Raw genomic sequence first — 15598 nt, 5'->3', positions numbered from 1 at the left:
TGGTCACGGTTGGATATGCACGGGTCAGCCACTCAGAACGTCCGGTAGCTATATCCGTAACTATTGTAATATGGCGCGGCCATGTCGGACATTCAGTTGCTGCTACTGGGCCTTTTGTGGAAACCAGCGGCGGTCTGAGAAGAATCTTTCCTCGGAGCTTCCGTGGATGAGGCACAGCAGCCAAGGCTTGCTTGGCTTTTGGACATCTCATGTGTCTGAAGCTCCAGCACTGGCTTAGACGCATGCACCCAGTTCGGCGTTTTCTGTTATATGTACCTAGGATAAATACTCCGTGCAGTGTTGCTGCAACCTTCCCTGCCAAGCTCGCAATGTCACTGGCAGAACGGCCTCTTCCCTACTTTGTAAGAATCGATTTAATTCGGGATCTTCTCTCAGTCATAGAGAAAAGCTAAGACTCCTGTCCCCCTTCGATTGCTTGTTTCTTTATCCCTTTTCCAACATACTTGGCCCTCATTTCCTCCGCTTCGGAGGGTATCTTTTTAATACTTGCCCCTCGACACCATACTTGATATCCGACTTGTCCACCACCAAGACTCTCTCTCCTCCGCAAGCCATGGCTTCTTCATTGAAGCTATGGGGCCTGCTTGGAGCTCTCATCGTGGCTGGCACTTCTGCTCAAAGCCTGTCCCCTGTGCAAGTCCTCACACGAGATGACTCCACGCTCCACATTGACACCGCTGGTGACGCAGATATGGAGGAATGGCTCGCTGCTCTCCAGAGAGCACCAGCGCTTACGGCTTGCCCTGTACGATGCAGTGAAGCTGCCACATCGGGCGATAGCTGGGCCTTGTACCCAGATCCGGCCAGTTTGGCAGCATGCAACGAGACAATGCTTCTCGATGTTGCCTTCCTGAATGAGGTCGAAGACGATCAAAACTCCAAGCTGGCCATCAAGGCCTGTGCTGCCGACTTCTCCTCCAAAGATGTATCATTCAAAGCTGAAGAGGATGTCGCTGCTCTCTGTACGACGCCCAACCATATCATGCTCGACACCTCGGTTGCACTTTCGTCGTCTATTCCAGGTGCCCGTGCTGAAGACAGCTTCTCGACACAGCATCTGCTTGCTGCAGGCCGTCAGGTTATCAACTACCTCGGATCTAAAAAGCCGTCTTGCTCGCGCAATTCCATGAGCTTGGGCTATTTCCAGTCCTCTATTATCGGCGTGTTCGGTGGCGCCGAAGTCCATCAGCATGGTCTCACTACTGAGGTGCTTGACAAGTTCCTCGCATATGCCCAGCAAAAGTCTCTCTCTAAGACGACCATCGTCCAGCTATGCGAGGGCGATGGCCGTGGAGCGGATTACGGGGTGGGAATCATCGCTGGCAGCGCCAAGAACTTTGCCATCGTCCAGCAGACCATGAAGACGTGGGCTGACGGACGATGTGTTGCAGACGTGAAGGGCGAAAAGGATTGGATGACGGTGACTATCCGCGTCCCCAAGGCAAAGCCCTCAGCTGCCAACTCTACCGAAATCGTCACTTCTGAAGAGGCCATCTCACCTGCTCACTTATTCTCACGAGGAGGCCTGGCTCATCTAGGCCGTCGTGCCGAGTGCCGTACCACCAAAGTCGAGGCTGGTGACGGCTGCTGGGCCCTGGCCGACCGGTGCCAGATCAGCCAAGATGATCTCAAGAAGTATAATCCGCGCGCAGACTTTTGCAACACCCTTGTGCCAGGCGAGGCCGTATGCTGCAGCACCGGCACCCTTCCTTCCACGATCCCACCCGGCAACTCGGACGGGACCTGCAAGATCATAAGGGTTGTCAGTCAAGACTCGTGTGCATCCCTGGCTTCTAAATGTGGTCTCTCAGGCAATGACTTCATGAAGGTCAACACAAAGCAGGATTTGTGCTCGAGCCTCGTCGTCGGCCAACCCGTTTGTTGTACCCTGGGTAACTTGCCGTATAATCCCCCCAAGCCAAAGCCTGACGGGTACTGCTTCGATTATACAATTCAGAAGGACGATCAATGCTCGGCTATTGCAGTAATGAACGACATCAGCCAAGATGATCTCAAGTCTTTCAACAAGGAGACTTGGGGATGGGTCGGTTGCGACCCGCTCTACGTTGGCACAAAAATTTGCCTCAGCAAAGGAGCGCCTCCTATGCCTGCGCCAGTCTCGGTGAGTTGATTCCTTGGGATCTCTCGATCGATTTGAAACGCTTGACTGACCTTGCTTTTTTTTTTTTTTTGCTTGTCGAATAGAATGCCATTTGTGGACCAACGGTAAGCAGATGCTTCCCATCCTGCCAGCTTGACACATAAAGCGGTAGTCTGCCTATCAAGTTCACTAACATGAGGGTCGTCTGTTCATCACAGGTGCCGGGAACTGTGCAACCTCCCGCGGACAAAAATATCTCCTCACTGAACCCATGCCCTCTGAATGTCTGCTGCAATAATTGGGGTCAGTGTGGCTTGACAGATGACTTCTGCAAGATCAACAGGGCTGAGAGCGGCAATCCTGGCACTGCTCCTCCTACCGAGAGCGGATGTGAGTCTCCAGATAACGTTCCTGAAGGTCACAAGTGATTTTGCGCGACTAACGTATATAGGCATTGACAACTGCGGCATGGAAATTATCAAGGGTTCCGCACCGGCCAAGAAGATCAATGTCGCATACTTTGAGGCATGGAACTATGAACGTGAGTGTTTGCATATGGATGTGGACTGGATCGACACGGAGCGCTATAACACCATTCACTTTGCCTTTATCGACATCACGTCCGACTTCAAGATCAGCACAGCCAAAGTCCAGACGCAGTTCGACAAATTTAAAGACATGAAAAATATTAAGAAAGTTGTCTCGTTCGGTGGCTGGGAATTCAGTAACTCACCAGGGACCTTTCATATCCTACGGGAGGCTACTAAAGCCGCGAATCGACCTACCTTTGTGGAGAATGTCATTAATTTTGTCAAGGAGAACGGGCTTGACGGTGTGGATCTTGACTGGGAGTATCCTGGTGTAAGTAGCCTCTTGTCATTCTTCTGTTTCTTCGGGAGTATCCGCAATGTCTAACCCCTCGCAGGCCCCTGACATCCCTGACATCCCCCCTGGCAGCCCTGAGGAAGGAGACGACTACTACCAGACCCTCCTCAGTCTCAAGAAGCAGATCGGTGACGGCAAAACGGTTTCTTTTGCTGCCCCCGCCTCCTATCACTATCTCAAGTCTTTTCCCATGAAGAAGATGGGGGAGGATCTCGACTATATCATCTATATGACATATGACCTGCACGGTCAATGGGACTACGGCAACAAGTGGACATCCCCAGGATGCCCTAACGGCAATTGCCTTCGCTCCCATATCAATGAAACAGAGACGAAGGACTCCCTCGCTATGATTACCAAGGCTGGTGTCCCCTCTAATAAGGTAGTCGTGGGTGTTACATCTTATGGACGGTCCTTCAAGATGGCCCAAGCTGGCTGCGACGGTGTTAACTGTGAATTCACTGGCACGAACCGTGTTTCCAACGCCATGAAAGGTCGCTGCACCGGCACAGCTGGCTATATCGCCAACGCTGAGATTTATCAGATTCTCGAGTCTGATAGGGTGACGAGGAAGTGGAAGGATGAAGGTTCAAACATCATGGTATACGACGACACTGAGTGGGTGGCCTACATGGATGATGATATGAGGAAGTCACGGACAGAATTTTATGATTCGTACAACTTCGCTGGTACGACGGACTGGGCTGTCGACCTGCAGGAGTTTCTCGAGTATGTCCTTTCTTCCTCTTTACCGCTCAACTTTGTTCTCTCTGCTCCCCTCTCCGGCTTGAAGAAATATAAGAAAGACTAACATTCTGGACCTCTCATAGCGGCACCGACAACGATGGTAAAAATAACGATGATCATCCCACCATCAAGAACCGCTTCTCAAAATGTACCAAGGTCTTCACCTCTTTTGACCAGCTCGAGAAGGTCATTGACGACATCCCCGAGCATTGTATCAACAGATACATCTTTGGCCTTGAGATTCGCATCATGGAAGCGGCTCTAAAAAAGTACAAGGATCTCGTCGACGGCGGGTACGATGAAAAGTTCGATATCTATGCTGGTTACGTCGAAGAACAAGTACCTTATCAGATTGACGCATTTGTGTCGGAGAAGGGCAACGATTACTTCAAATGCAAGGAGTACACCAAGCTCAATTGTTGCAAAGACTGCACCTACGCCACTTGCGCAATAGACTGCGTCAAGGGCGACGACTGCAAATCCGGGTACGGTTACAGGGACATCACCTGCCCCAAAGATCTCAAAGATTCCAGCGAGCCCGGCACTGGCCCCCCCGTTCCTAATACCACTTGGATCATGCAGGATGAGGATCGGTTCTTTAAGGACATCTTTGACGACTACGGCATCGAGAAGAGCTGGATCAAATTTGGCACCGTCAGGGTCAACACGCCGAACGGCTGCCAGTATGCTGGGGAAGACGTCCTTGACTGCATAGACAAGCGCTCGAACAAGTTCTTCAACTTCCCGATAAAGAACAAGGTGGAGGTCTTCGATCCGAAAGATATCATTGGAGAGGGCTACGACGAGTCCGAGGACCTGGTCCTGAGACTGAAGATCATGCAAGCGAATATGGAGTATGACTTTGGCCTAAGTGCGCTGGATCTGGTTGATTCATCCTCGATACCGGCCTTTACAATAGACGAGGCTGTGAAGAGCATGGACAAGATCGTTAAAAAGGCTGAGGAAATCAAGGAGGCGCAGAGAAAGGAGTTTATCCTCAACTTTATCAGCGGCTTACTCTTCTTCATCCCCTTCATTGGTGGGGCAGTCGGGGGCATAGGAATGGGCTCGTTGCGCTCGATCCTCTCCCTGATTGGAACAGTGGGAGAGGCCGGTCTCCTCGTGTACGGCATAATTGAGGACCCCGACAGCGCCTTTATGGCGGTGTTTGGTTACCTCGCTGGTGCCGCAGTCGGGCGGTCGGGATTCCGGAGCGCAGCGTCGGCGAGAAGGGGCATGTCGAGCAAGGAGTTGGACAGCCTGGGGTCGATCAAGGGGAGTCTGGATAAGATTAACACCCTACGAGGCTCATCGTGCGCAATCTGAGGCTTGCAAGCTGATAGATTCAAACATTGGATAGGGGCAGCAGTGTCTAGTATGGAGTGGCAAGACATGTAACGTGTGGTAGTAGCTAGAGCTGATTCCATAGCAAAACCTACGTCTCTCTCGCCGTCATGGCGCCTATTGCTCTACTTCACTCGCCAAACCTATGTAGCTTAAAATATTTGACCTCCTCGACCTTAATAGAGTTCAAGCATAGGAACAGTCTATTCTACCCGACACCAAAGTGCAGTTTTCGAGGAACTACGCGAGAGTTTTAGAAGCGAACACTTTCAGAGCAGAAAGAGGGGAGATGGGCGTTCAACCTCTCTCCAGCACTCGCCTAGTCGCTTCAGATATTGAAGCCGCGTCCTCAAATCTTTGCTATGGGGTTTTGGCAAGGAGTTCAAATAGTACTGGTAGACAATAGTGGCACCTCCGCACCCAGGCCTTGATACAATCAAACCCTAACTCTAGATCCTATCGTATTCTACCATGAAGTTTCTCGCTGCCCCTAATCTAGTAGCAGCAGGGAGTATATACCACATAATGAAATGAGTTTGCCAGCACATTCGTTTTATTTATTTTCATGCTACGATGAAACTGGGGCCGATAAAAACTGCTGGCTAAATGGGTAATCGGTGTACCCCTTGGCGTCTTGTGTGTAAAACGAGCTCCTGTCGTACTTGTCCAGCGGAAGCCCGGTCTTGATACGGAAAACAAGATCCGGATTTGAAATAAAGTAGCGTCCAAAAACGATGGAAACATCATAATCCTTGTACGTCTCATCCACAGCTGTCCTGGCAGACTGCGCCGTGAAACCACCCGCGATGAGGACGGGAGTGGCATTCCCCCACTGCTCAACCATCCACCGGACTGTCCTCTGCCCGCCACAGTCCGCATCATCGTTTCCGCTGATTCGGGCCTCAATCAGGTGCAAATAGGCTAGGTCCATAGGCTTCAGCTGATCTAAAAGGTAGGAGAAAGTGGGATCCGGGTCATCCATGAGCATAGCTTGGAAGTCGCTATATGGACTGAGGCGCATGGCCGTCTTATCGGCTCCCACGGCCGCGATGACGGCCTTGGTGATCTCGATGAGGAACCTGGATCTGTTCTCGATGCTGCCACCCCAGCGATCCGTTCGCTTGTTGCACGTATCCTGGAGGAACTGGTCGATCAGGTAGCCGTTAGCACCATGGATCTCGACGCCATCAAAACCCGCGGCTATGGAGTTTTGAGCAGCCGTCACAAAGTCGCTGATAGCCTCGGCAATTCTCTCCTCCGTCATGGCGACGGGGGTGGCATATCCGGGGCCGATTGGCACCGCGCTGCTGGACTGGACCTGAAAGCCCGACTTCGCGAGGATTTCGGGGTTCCCCGCTCGTCCCCGGTGAATAAGCTGGGAGAAAATCTTGCAGCCCTTTGCGTGGACGGCGTCGGTGATGGATTTCCATCCCTCGATCTGGGCCTGTGTCCAGATACCCGGCACGTATTTCGCGCAGGCTGTGCGGCTGGAGACGAGCGTGGCCTCAGCAATGATGAGAGTGCCAGGCACGCAGGCGCGTTGCTCATAGTATTCTACCAGATCGTAAGCCGAGGGCCCTAGCTGAGGTTGGGAGACTAACAGACAGTCATTAACTAACCTCGGTTGATGGCGGTGGGCACCCAGTCATCATCGCTACGATTCCGTGTCAAGGGTGCCATGGCTACCCGGTGACCCAGGGTCGTTGACCCGATAGTCAATGGCTCAAACAGCTTCGTCATATTGAGGTCGACTCTATATACCTCCGGAGTTTGGCTTAATACTGTTAAACCAGTTCTGTTGAGGCGCTGGGTTGAATTCCAGATTCTGTAGTCCTCAAAGGCGGGTTTTATAGATGATGGCGCCATGTTCCCACTTCTCCGTAGTGGAGACTCCGTGTCTCGATCGTCTCCCGGCTTATAAATCCATGCCATCCCGTAATCATGACAAAGAGCGATTTGCCTGTTATCAAAACTTGTCCATGGAAAGTGAGATTTATCATCATCCCTGAGACGCAGCTCTTTGGCCGAAAAATAGAACCGATGCCGGGCTCCCGTTGGCGAGGGTGGCCCCCGAAGCATCACCATCTGTACTTGGGTATTAAGCGGCTAAGATTTAAGAATGGCCGGGCATGCTGACAGCCGCTTAATCCAATTTAATAAAACTTTCTCATGTCATCGAGACAGACTCACAGCCCCCTCTCTGCACCATTACAACTGGAGACGAGTTGAGCTGTCGCCAGTCATCTACTGGAGCCACGATGGATGACACTTGACAATTTGCTTCACAGGCAAGTATTTATTAATTGTAATAGATTTTGTATCTCCCACCAGGTATAATCGGATACGATAGGTACGTGTGAACTTGAAGTAAGACTTGACAGGGTTATTGATCCACCCCGTACTACAAAGGGCTAAAAAAGAACAGAGTATACTTTGCCCAGCGGCCGGTATTCACTGGTAGTAGTTACTACTAAGTCTCACAGTGGCTTGAATATAAGAAACTATATAGGGGTTCGTACGAATTTTAAACTGATGCAGTATATGTTCCGTACCAGGCAGCCAAAGCTAATCCAAGTAACCTAAAGTTTTACCATTAACCTAAAAGTAGACACGTGGCGTGGATGCGTTCCCATTAATAGATATTTCCTATTTTCTTCAGAACTATACAAACCTAAAAGTTTATATAGATTATGCGCTACGACATATTTCTCATAGTTGTTGTGACTAATTTGGACCACAGCTATTGGACTCGGGTGAAGAGGTCGACGTATTTCCCACTAGGTATGGTCATATGCTAGGTCTTGATAAAATGCAGGCTATACAGGGACCAGTCTCTCCAAGTGATCATCACCTCTCCCTCCAGTCAAACTTCTCGCTCCACGCATACGCAACGCGATACACATCCTCCTCGCGCCACCACCGCCCAATGACCTGCATGCTCACCGGCAGCTTCGTCCCCGAACCCACCAGCGGTCCCTCCTCGATGGGTAGCATCGCAATCGGCATGGCCAGCACGGGGTGTCCCGACTGGTCAAACGGCGCCGTGTTGGCCGTCAGCCCGACCTGCTTGGCGATCTTGTCCAGCCCCGACGCCTCGTACGGCGCGTGCGAGTTGGCCACGTAGGGGAGGTTGGGCGCCACCAGCACGTCGAAGCGCGCCAGCGCCGCGTCGTAGTCGTCGCGCAGCTTGCGGCTCAGGTTGGTCGCCTTGCCGAGGAGGCCCGGGTATTGCTGCTGCGCGTACAGGCCGTTGAGGTAGATGTTGCGCGAGGATACGTACGCGTTGTCCCACTGCTCTTGGGTAAGGGTGTCAAACTTGGCATTGAGGTCTGTCATAACGTGGCCGCGGCGGCCGAAGTTGAGATTGCGTTTGGCGTAGTAGCCACCGGCTTTGCTGATGGCGGTCCAGATGGCGGCGCCCTGGGAGTGCAGTGGGATGGAGACTTCCTCCACAGTGGCGCCGAGCTCGCGGAAGCCTTGGATGGCGGCTTCGACGGAGGCCTTGATGCGTGGCTCGATGGAGGGCTGGTTCATGGCCTCGACGAGCACGCCGATGCGCACGCCGGTGAGATCCGTGGGGGTTTCGAGGGCTAGCAGCTTCTCGTGGTACTTAGGGGTGTTGGTGGGGGATGGCGCGGCAAAGGAACGGTCGTCAATGTTGTCGTTACCAGCAACAACCTGGAGCATTAGAGCATTGTCGAGTAGAGTCCTCGTCATAGGGCCGACATGGTCGTTGGTGGGCTCATTAGATCCACAGCCAGTGTAGGGGATCAGGCCAAAGGTAGGCTTCAGGCCGTACAGACCGCACCACCCGGCAGGAACACGAATTGAGCCGCCCTGGTCAGCACCCATAGCCATGTCGACGTCGCCGTTGGCCACGAGGGCTCCCGAGCCGCTGGAGCTGCCTCCGCTGCTGTAGCCCCTGGCGTAGGGGTTGTGGACGTGGCCGGTACCGGATGAGCTGCTGGTGGCCGAGTGACACATGTTTTCGCAGACAGACTTGCCCTCAATAATAGCTCCGGCCTCTAGGAGACGTGTGACACATGTGGCATCCAGATTCTGGGTCGACGTTAGCTTTATACATGTTTCAATTTGCCAAGTTCCCTGGGACTTGAAACTTACTGGTGTATAGTCCTTGATAAAATCAGTCCCCAACAGCATGGGGACGTCTTTGACAGCAATATTGTCCTTGATTGCAATAGTTTTACCCGCCAGTAGTCCACCAGACTTCTTCTTGTCCTGGATGCGACACCGCCATGCCCACGCACCAATGGGATTATCGTCTGGGTCTGGGAACCTCACATCTTCTCGGGGAAACCTTTCGAGATCCACAGGCGGCACATAGTCTTGGCTGCGTTAGGACCATACTACCCTGAACATCAAACAGGCAAAAGCTCACGCACCTGGCATTGCCATCAGGGCCTCGACAGACTCGTGGAAGATGCCCAACAGCCGCTCATAGTCGCCCTTTTCCTCATCCTTGAGCGCGACGCCCAGGGTCTGGCATAAATCATCAATCGTTTGGCGCGTAACGGGATTGCCATTCTGGACATCTAGTGAGAAGACCGACATGTTGGCGGTTCTTTAAACCGAAATGTAGTATGCTGTTTCAATCGGGGGACGAGGACTATACTGCTGTACATGTATTCATAACTGTGTTGGACGACATCGGACATCGTCTCACGTGGCACGCCTATCGGGCCCTTTCGGACACTCCGACTGTGCTTGCAGTACCTCTCAGGGAAGCTCCAAAAGGGTGCAAACGTGCCGAGTCTTATCAGCTGGATCGGACCAAGCTGATTATTACCGACATGGTTGCCGAAGCCATCGGAGGGTCAGGACCCATCGGAGCCCCGCCAGTGGCTCCGATCTTATCGCCAGATACCGACCGTTACGACTGCGGGTGATTCACGAAGCATGAAATGAAGGTATCGGGCTGATAGAGGTTCGGACATGGGATTGCCCGTATAAAGAATGCAGGTGATCAAATATCTCGACTGTATCACCGTTCCTCTACTGTGTTTCATACGCTTCAAAGAAAACAAAGAAAATGGTTAATATTGACGAGGACTATCAAGTCCCTCGGGACTTTGAAGGCATGTCTTCGATCCCCCGTCTAATTAATCCCTTATTTAACACCGTCTCACAGGTTTTGGAGAGGAGGGGTTCGATCCCCAATGGCCAAACGGAGCCCGCATCGCCGTTTCTTTTGTCCTCAATTACGAGTAAGCGGTCGCATCAAATTGTACAGCTGAAAAATAAATAAATACTGAATGCATCCCCAGGGAGGGTGGCGAACGTAATGTCCTCGATGGCGACCCTCACTCAGAGCCGTATCTCTGGGAGAAGGGCGCATCGGGTGGGCACAAGGAGGGCGCTCGGTACCTCAACGCCGAGCACGACTACGAGTACGGCAGCCGCGCCGCCTCATGGCGCATCCTGCGCCTCTTCAAGGAGTTCGGCTGGAACTTCACCACCTACGCCGTCGGGTGGGCACTGAAGCGCAATCCCACGTACGCCAAGGCGCTGGTGCGCGAGGGCCACGAGATTGCCATCCACGGGCTGCGGTGGCTCGACATCTGGGACTACACCATGGAGCAGGAGAAGGAGTACATCAAGGAGAACATCATCATGGTCAGGGAGGCGTCGGGAGAGATGCCCGTGGGCGCCTACTTTGGACGCGGCACGCCCAACACGCCTCTCGTCTTCCCGCAGGTCTGGAAAGAGTTGGGCGCCGAGTTCCTGTGGTCGTCTGAGTGCTACAACGACGACGTGCCGTATTGGCAGGACATTCCCTGGGAAAAGGACCTCCCTGAGGAGAAGCGCGAGGGACTCCTCCTGATACCCTACAACTACGACTGCAACGACGGCAAGTTCCACATGTCCCCCGGGTTCGGTAGCTCGGTGGCCGAGACGTACGAGCAGTACCTCAAGAACACGTTTGACTGCCTGTACCGCGAGGGCGGCAAGATGATGAACATCCCGCTGCACACGCGTATCATCGGCAAGCCAGGGCGATCAGAAGCGCTGCGCAAGTTTATGCTGTACGTTCAAGAGAAGCCGGGGGTGTGGGTGACGACGCGGAGGGACATTGCCAAGCACATGAGGGCCGAGTTTCCGTATAAGCCGAATGGCGCTTGGAGGAAGAAGAGCACATAGCTAGTGTACGACATTGTATTAATCCGATGACGATGAATTCTGCACGACTGATCTGCACGATGCATGCACATGATGCATACATTATGCGCTGTCGGACCTCGATGATAAGGCGTCGGACATGGTCCGATGTGCTATCAGTGCTCCGCTGATCCCCGATCGTGGACTTGGCATGATAAGCCGCCTCCGACCCTCGACGGTGGAGTCCGATATGAAGTCGGATGTGTCCAGAATCTTGTGGCATGGGGATCTAGATCATTGATGCAGTTTGCTACGACGGCCTTGAGTTATCATGTCTGATCCGTGTCCTCAACGTACATCGCCAACCGGAGCGTCGGAGCCTCCGAACCCCAAGAAGAGAGGCAGGACGGCGTGCACTAGATGCAAGGGCCGGAAGCAAAAGGTAGATCGACTAGATTGACTAGGTCATGTCATCATGGATCAAGTATAGATCTGACTGCCCATCAGTGCGATGACCAGCTGCCCATCTGCTCCAACTGTCGGAAATCCGGATCGCCATGCGACAAGGCCATTGTCGCCGAGGAGACACTCCCAGCGGCGTAAGTCGGGTATATCCTGTTTATTTCCTGTTGAGTCGTTGACTGACGCCCCCAAGGTACACCCACGCCCTGGAGGACCGGGTCGCCTTTCTCGAGACCAAGCTTAGCGAGCTCCAAGGCAGAGACAATGACGCTGCCAAGACCACAGGAGCGACTCCAGCTCCATCGGTAACATCACATCTTGGGACCAGCAACAATGCCCTGAGCGACATTGTCGCCCTCATCTCTCTGGGAAACCCTGAAGAGCCCGCCTATCTGGGACCCTCCTCGGGCATGTCCCTAGCCACCATCCTCAACGAAATGGTGCAGGCCACCGTGTGGAACAAGTCCCTCCCCGAGGCCGCCAGTCCAGCAGACGCAACAGACGCATCAGACAATCGCAGCAGGGCCAAGCGCATCAAGATCGACGAGCTCATGGCCCAGAGCATCAAGGAGCCCCCCAGCGGCGAGGCCGGCTCCAAGATGATACGGGCGTATCTCATGCAGCTGCACCCGCGGTATCCCTTTCTGGACCCCCAGGAGCTCTGGCAGCTCCACGAGAGCAGACACGAACTGGCGGCGTCCCCTCTCAGGGATATACCCAAGGACGAACGGTTTGGCATCTTCAAGCTGTACCTCATCTACGCCATCGGGGCGACTCTTGTTCAGCTGACGGACAAGAGATCGTGTCTCTCCCCTGAGGGCTTCTACATGGCAGCCCTGCAGCACATCTCGGCAGCACGCGAGTCGCGCACCGTGCAGAACATTGAGGCCATGACGCTGCTCGTCATATACCACCTCCGCTCGGCGTCGAGCCATGGCATGTGGTACATGATTGGCCTGGCCATGCGGACCTGTATCGATCTCGGGATGCACCGCAGAGGGAACGAGCGCCGTGTTCCACCTGATGAGGTTGACAGGCGCCGTCGTCTCTTCTGGACAGTTTACTCCCTCGAGCGCACCATTGCCATATCACTCGGCAGGCCACTGAGCATCTCAGACCGACAGATTGATGTGCCTCTGCCCACCCTGTCAATGGAGTCCCAGAGCCCTCATAGCCTTCCTGCTTCACCAACCACCACGGCATCTCCGTCCATAATGTCGCCCGTGGCCCTACATCTCTTCCGCCTCAGGCGCATAGAGTCACGCATCCACCACTCCATCTACCGCGCCGACAAGCCCCTCCCCTCCCTCCGCCCCAAGCTCGACCTCCTCTACGACTCCCTCACCACCTGGCGCGCCTCCCTCCTCTCCTGCATCCCCCCCGGCTCCCCCCACGTCAACTACCCCATGCTCCACTACCACCGCGCCGTGCGCCTCCTCATCCAGCCCTTCCTCCCGGTCCTGACCCCGCAGGACGCCTACCACGGCCTGTGCCTGCGCGCCGCGGGCGACATCTGCCAGGCCCACAAGCGGCTGCACCAGAGCCTCGACTACGGGCACAGCTTCATCGCCGTGCAGACGGTGTTTGTGGCGGGCATGACGCTCGTGTACGGGCTGTGGCGGTGGACACACGCGGTGTGGAGCGCGGCGCTGGCGGACGATGTGAGGGCGTGCTCGCTGGTGCTGTTCGTCATGGGGGAGAGGGCGGAGTGGGTGAGGCGCTATAGGGATGCGTTTGAGGTGTTGGTGAATGCAGCGATGGGGAAGCTGAATGGTGATGAGACGAGTTTGAGGGGGGCGAGGGGGCAGACGCCCGGTGAGGGGGGGTTAGATGGGGGAGGAGACGGGACGCAGGGGAAGGTGGTTGGGCATGGCGAACACGCAAGGACGCGAGGAGAAGTCTGTGACGGTACGCATCCAGGAGGTGGAGGTATTGCCAGCGGCCATGGGGGTGAGACATGGCCGATTGTCATGGAGCTGGCCAACTGGATCGACCAGGACGGGAGCTCTCCGGTTTGGATGCCTGATTTCGAGATGCTGCAGAACCTGGCAGAGCCACAATGAGATGAAAGCATGTTGATGAATCTTTGCCATTATTGTTCAATAAGGAATATTAAGATCTATATTACTGGTGCCTTGTGTCCGCGCTCTTTTGGTAATGGGGCAGATGTCATATCTCGCAATATGGAGCTCTCCTTGCTGGTTTCTGAACCTGAGAATACAGTTTCTGTACCCTTCTCAGCATCGGCAGCAGCGTCATTCTCCTTGATCATGTCGTCAATCGGCTCCAGCCCCCGATCCCGCACCAGGAGGCAGCCTAGTAAGCAGATCCCGATAAGGGGCACCTGTAGAATAAATACCGCCCGGCTTCCATACATGTAGGCATCCAGCACACCCTCCCAGTCCCCTCCAGAAGTCGGGTTTGAAGGAAGCGCATACGTGCTGTTGGCCAGATAGGCGTACTCACTGGGTAGACGGGAGCGCAGAGATGACTGCAGCACGGCTGCAGATACGGCCAACCCAACGGCACCGCCAGCGCAGCGGAAGAAGTTGCGGTTGGAGATGATGACCGCCCTGCGCGACTTGGGCGAGTGCGCCTGCAGGGCCACAAGGGTAGGCTGGAAGATGCAGCCCACACCGATACCAATGAGGATCAGGGGCGCAATGATCACGCCAGGGGATGATGAGCGTGTGTACAGGAGGGTAAGTCCGGCGCCACTATTCAAGGTCAGCACTAGATATAAATACTCAACGATATCATCATGAGGATACGTACAGAGTCCAGGTGACAAAGCCAACCCACAGAACCTCGCCATACCGCTTCCGCCTAGAGATATACTGGCCAGAGAGCACAGAAAGAAGAGTCTGGAAGGCAACAAGCGCAACGTAGATGCCCGCCGAGGTAATAACGGAAAATTGGTGGGCGTTCTGCAGATAGAGCGGTATGTAGTACAGATAAGACTGGTAAACGGCGCCAAACAGGAAGCTCTGGATCAGCATGGTGCACACAGCCGTGTTGTGGAAGATGGTGACGGGCATCATGGGCAGCTTGGCAAACTTCCACTCAATACCAATGAACACGGCCATGGATATGACTCCAATTACAAGGAGGGCCATGACCAACGGTGAGTTCCATTCAAAGTACGCGCCTCCTATTTCCTCGTCAGCAATGACCCTAACCTTAACCCAGGCAGTGACATCTTACCACCAGAGATGGGAATTAGTAGTGATATCACACTGATAGATGACATGAGCGAGCCCGCATAATCAATCTTGCGCGCGCTCTCACGGAAACCTCCCGTGGGCGGCTTGTTAGGCAAAAACACATAGGAGATGACGCCCGCGATGGCCCCCAGCGGCGCGAGCATATAGAAGAAGGCCCTCCAGGTGGCCCTGTCAACTAACGCAGCCGCTAGAAACGGACCTGCAATGTTTCCCAGGCCGACCGTCGCGCCGATGATGCCCTGGTACTTGCCGCGCTGCTCGAGAGTCACGACGTCGCTGACAATGATCATGGCCAGGTTGGTGATGCCCCCACCGCCGATACCTGCCACGCCTCGAAAGACGTAGAACATGGCAGCATTCTGAGAGAGCCCACACAAGAGATCAGCCACGGAGAGGAGGCCCACAGCAGCGAGGAAGACATTCTTGCGGCCGAAAATGTCGGACAGCCGCCCGTAGAGCATCTGGAAGGTAGTGTTGGCGAGCAGCGAGGCGGTGCCAGCCCAGGAGATGGTGTCGGCGGCGTCGAGGTCCTCAGCGATGGTTGGAAGGGTGATGCTGATGCCATTCTGGTCGATGAAGGTGATGAGCAGGGTCGTGGCGAGGGTGGCGAAGACGACGAGGAGCTGAGACCGCGGGAGGATGTTGGTCTGGTCATGGAGGGCGCGCTCCGCGACGGTAGTCCTGTCGTTCATCCTAG

General features: G+C 54.3%; 6 protein-coding genes across 6 annotated transcripts; 3 read left to right on the top strand and 3 right to left on the bottom strand.

The window, feature by feature from the left end:
- Positions 1-574: 574 nt before the first annotated feature.
- ACO1O0_007947 (uncharacterized protein) lies at positions 575-5080 on the top strand (the record flags this gene model as incomplete). Its single annotated transcript, XM_083197313.1, has 5 exons — positions 575-2143; positions 2431-2512; positions 2574-2983; positions 3048-3736; positions 3838-5080. The coding sequence occupies 5 exons, from the start codon at positions 575-577 to the stop codon at positions 5078-5080; spliced, it is 3993 nt and encodes a 1330-aa protein (XP_083046781.1).
- A 586-nt stretch (positions 5081-5666) lies between these two features.
- Positions 5667-6778, bottom strand: ACO1O0_007946 (alkene reductase; the record flags this gene model as incomplete). The annotated part of the gene is made up of 2 exons (XM_083197312.1): positions 5667-6676; positions 6718-6778. 2 exons carry the CDS (start codon positions 6776-6778, stop codon positions 5667-5669), a joined length of 1071 nt encoding a protein of 356 aa, XP_083046780.1.
- A 1167-nt stretch (positions 6779-7945) lies between these two features.
- ACO1O0_007945 (amidase signature domain-containing protein) lies at positions 7946-9670 on the bottom strand (the record flags this gene model as incomplete). Its single annotated transcript, XM_083197311.1, has 3 exons — positions 7946-9157; positions 9221-9444; positions 9502-9670. 3 exons carry the CDS (start codon positions 9668-9670, stop codon positions 7946-7948), a joined length of 1605 nt encoding a protein of 534 aa, XP_083046779.1.
- A 478-nt stretch (positions 9671-10148) lies between these two features.
- On the top strand, positions 10149-11257 carry ACO1O0_007944 (uncharacterized protein; the record flags this gene model as incomplete). Its single annotated transcript, XM_083197310.1, has 3 exons — positions 10149-10212; positions 10248-10323; positions 10384-11257. The coding sequence occupies 3 exons, from the start codon at positions 10149-10151 to the stop codon at positions 11255-11257; spliced, it is 1014 nt and encodes a 337-aa protein (XP_083046778.1).
- Positions 11258-11546: 289 nt separating this feature from the next.
- ACO1O0_007943 (uncharacterized protein) lies at positions 11547-13740 on the top strand (the record flags this gene model as incomplete). Its single annotated transcript, XM_083197309.1, has 3 exons — positions 11547-11657; positions 11723-11814; positions 11871-13740. 3 exons carry the CDS (start codon positions 11547-11549, stop codon positions 13738-13740), a joined length of 2073 nt encoding a protein of 690 aa, XP_083046777.1.
- A 56-nt stretch (positions 13741-13796) lies between these two features.
- On the bottom strand, positions 13797-15593 carry ACO1O0_007942 (uncharacterized protein; the record flags this gene model as incomplete). The annotated part of the gene is made up of 3 exons (XM_083197308.1): positions 13797-14394; positions 14453-14828; positions 14915-15593. The coding sequence occupies 3 exons, from the start codon at positions 15591-15593 to the stop codon at positions 13797-13799; spliced, it is 1653 nt and encodes a 550-aa protein (XP_083046776.1).
- Positions 15594-15598: the final 5 nt, after the last annotated feature.

Source organism: Amphichorda felina, assembly GCF_050947745.1.
Source record: "Amphichorda felina strain 45539 chromosome Unknown scaffold_8, whole genome shotgun sequence".
Lineage (NCBI taxonomy): Eukaryota > Fungi > Ascomycota > Sordariomycetes > Hypocreales > Bionectriaceae > Amphichorda > Amphichorda felina.
Note: the sequence above shows the minus strand (reverse complement) of the source record. Positions and strands in the feature narration are given on the sequence as shown.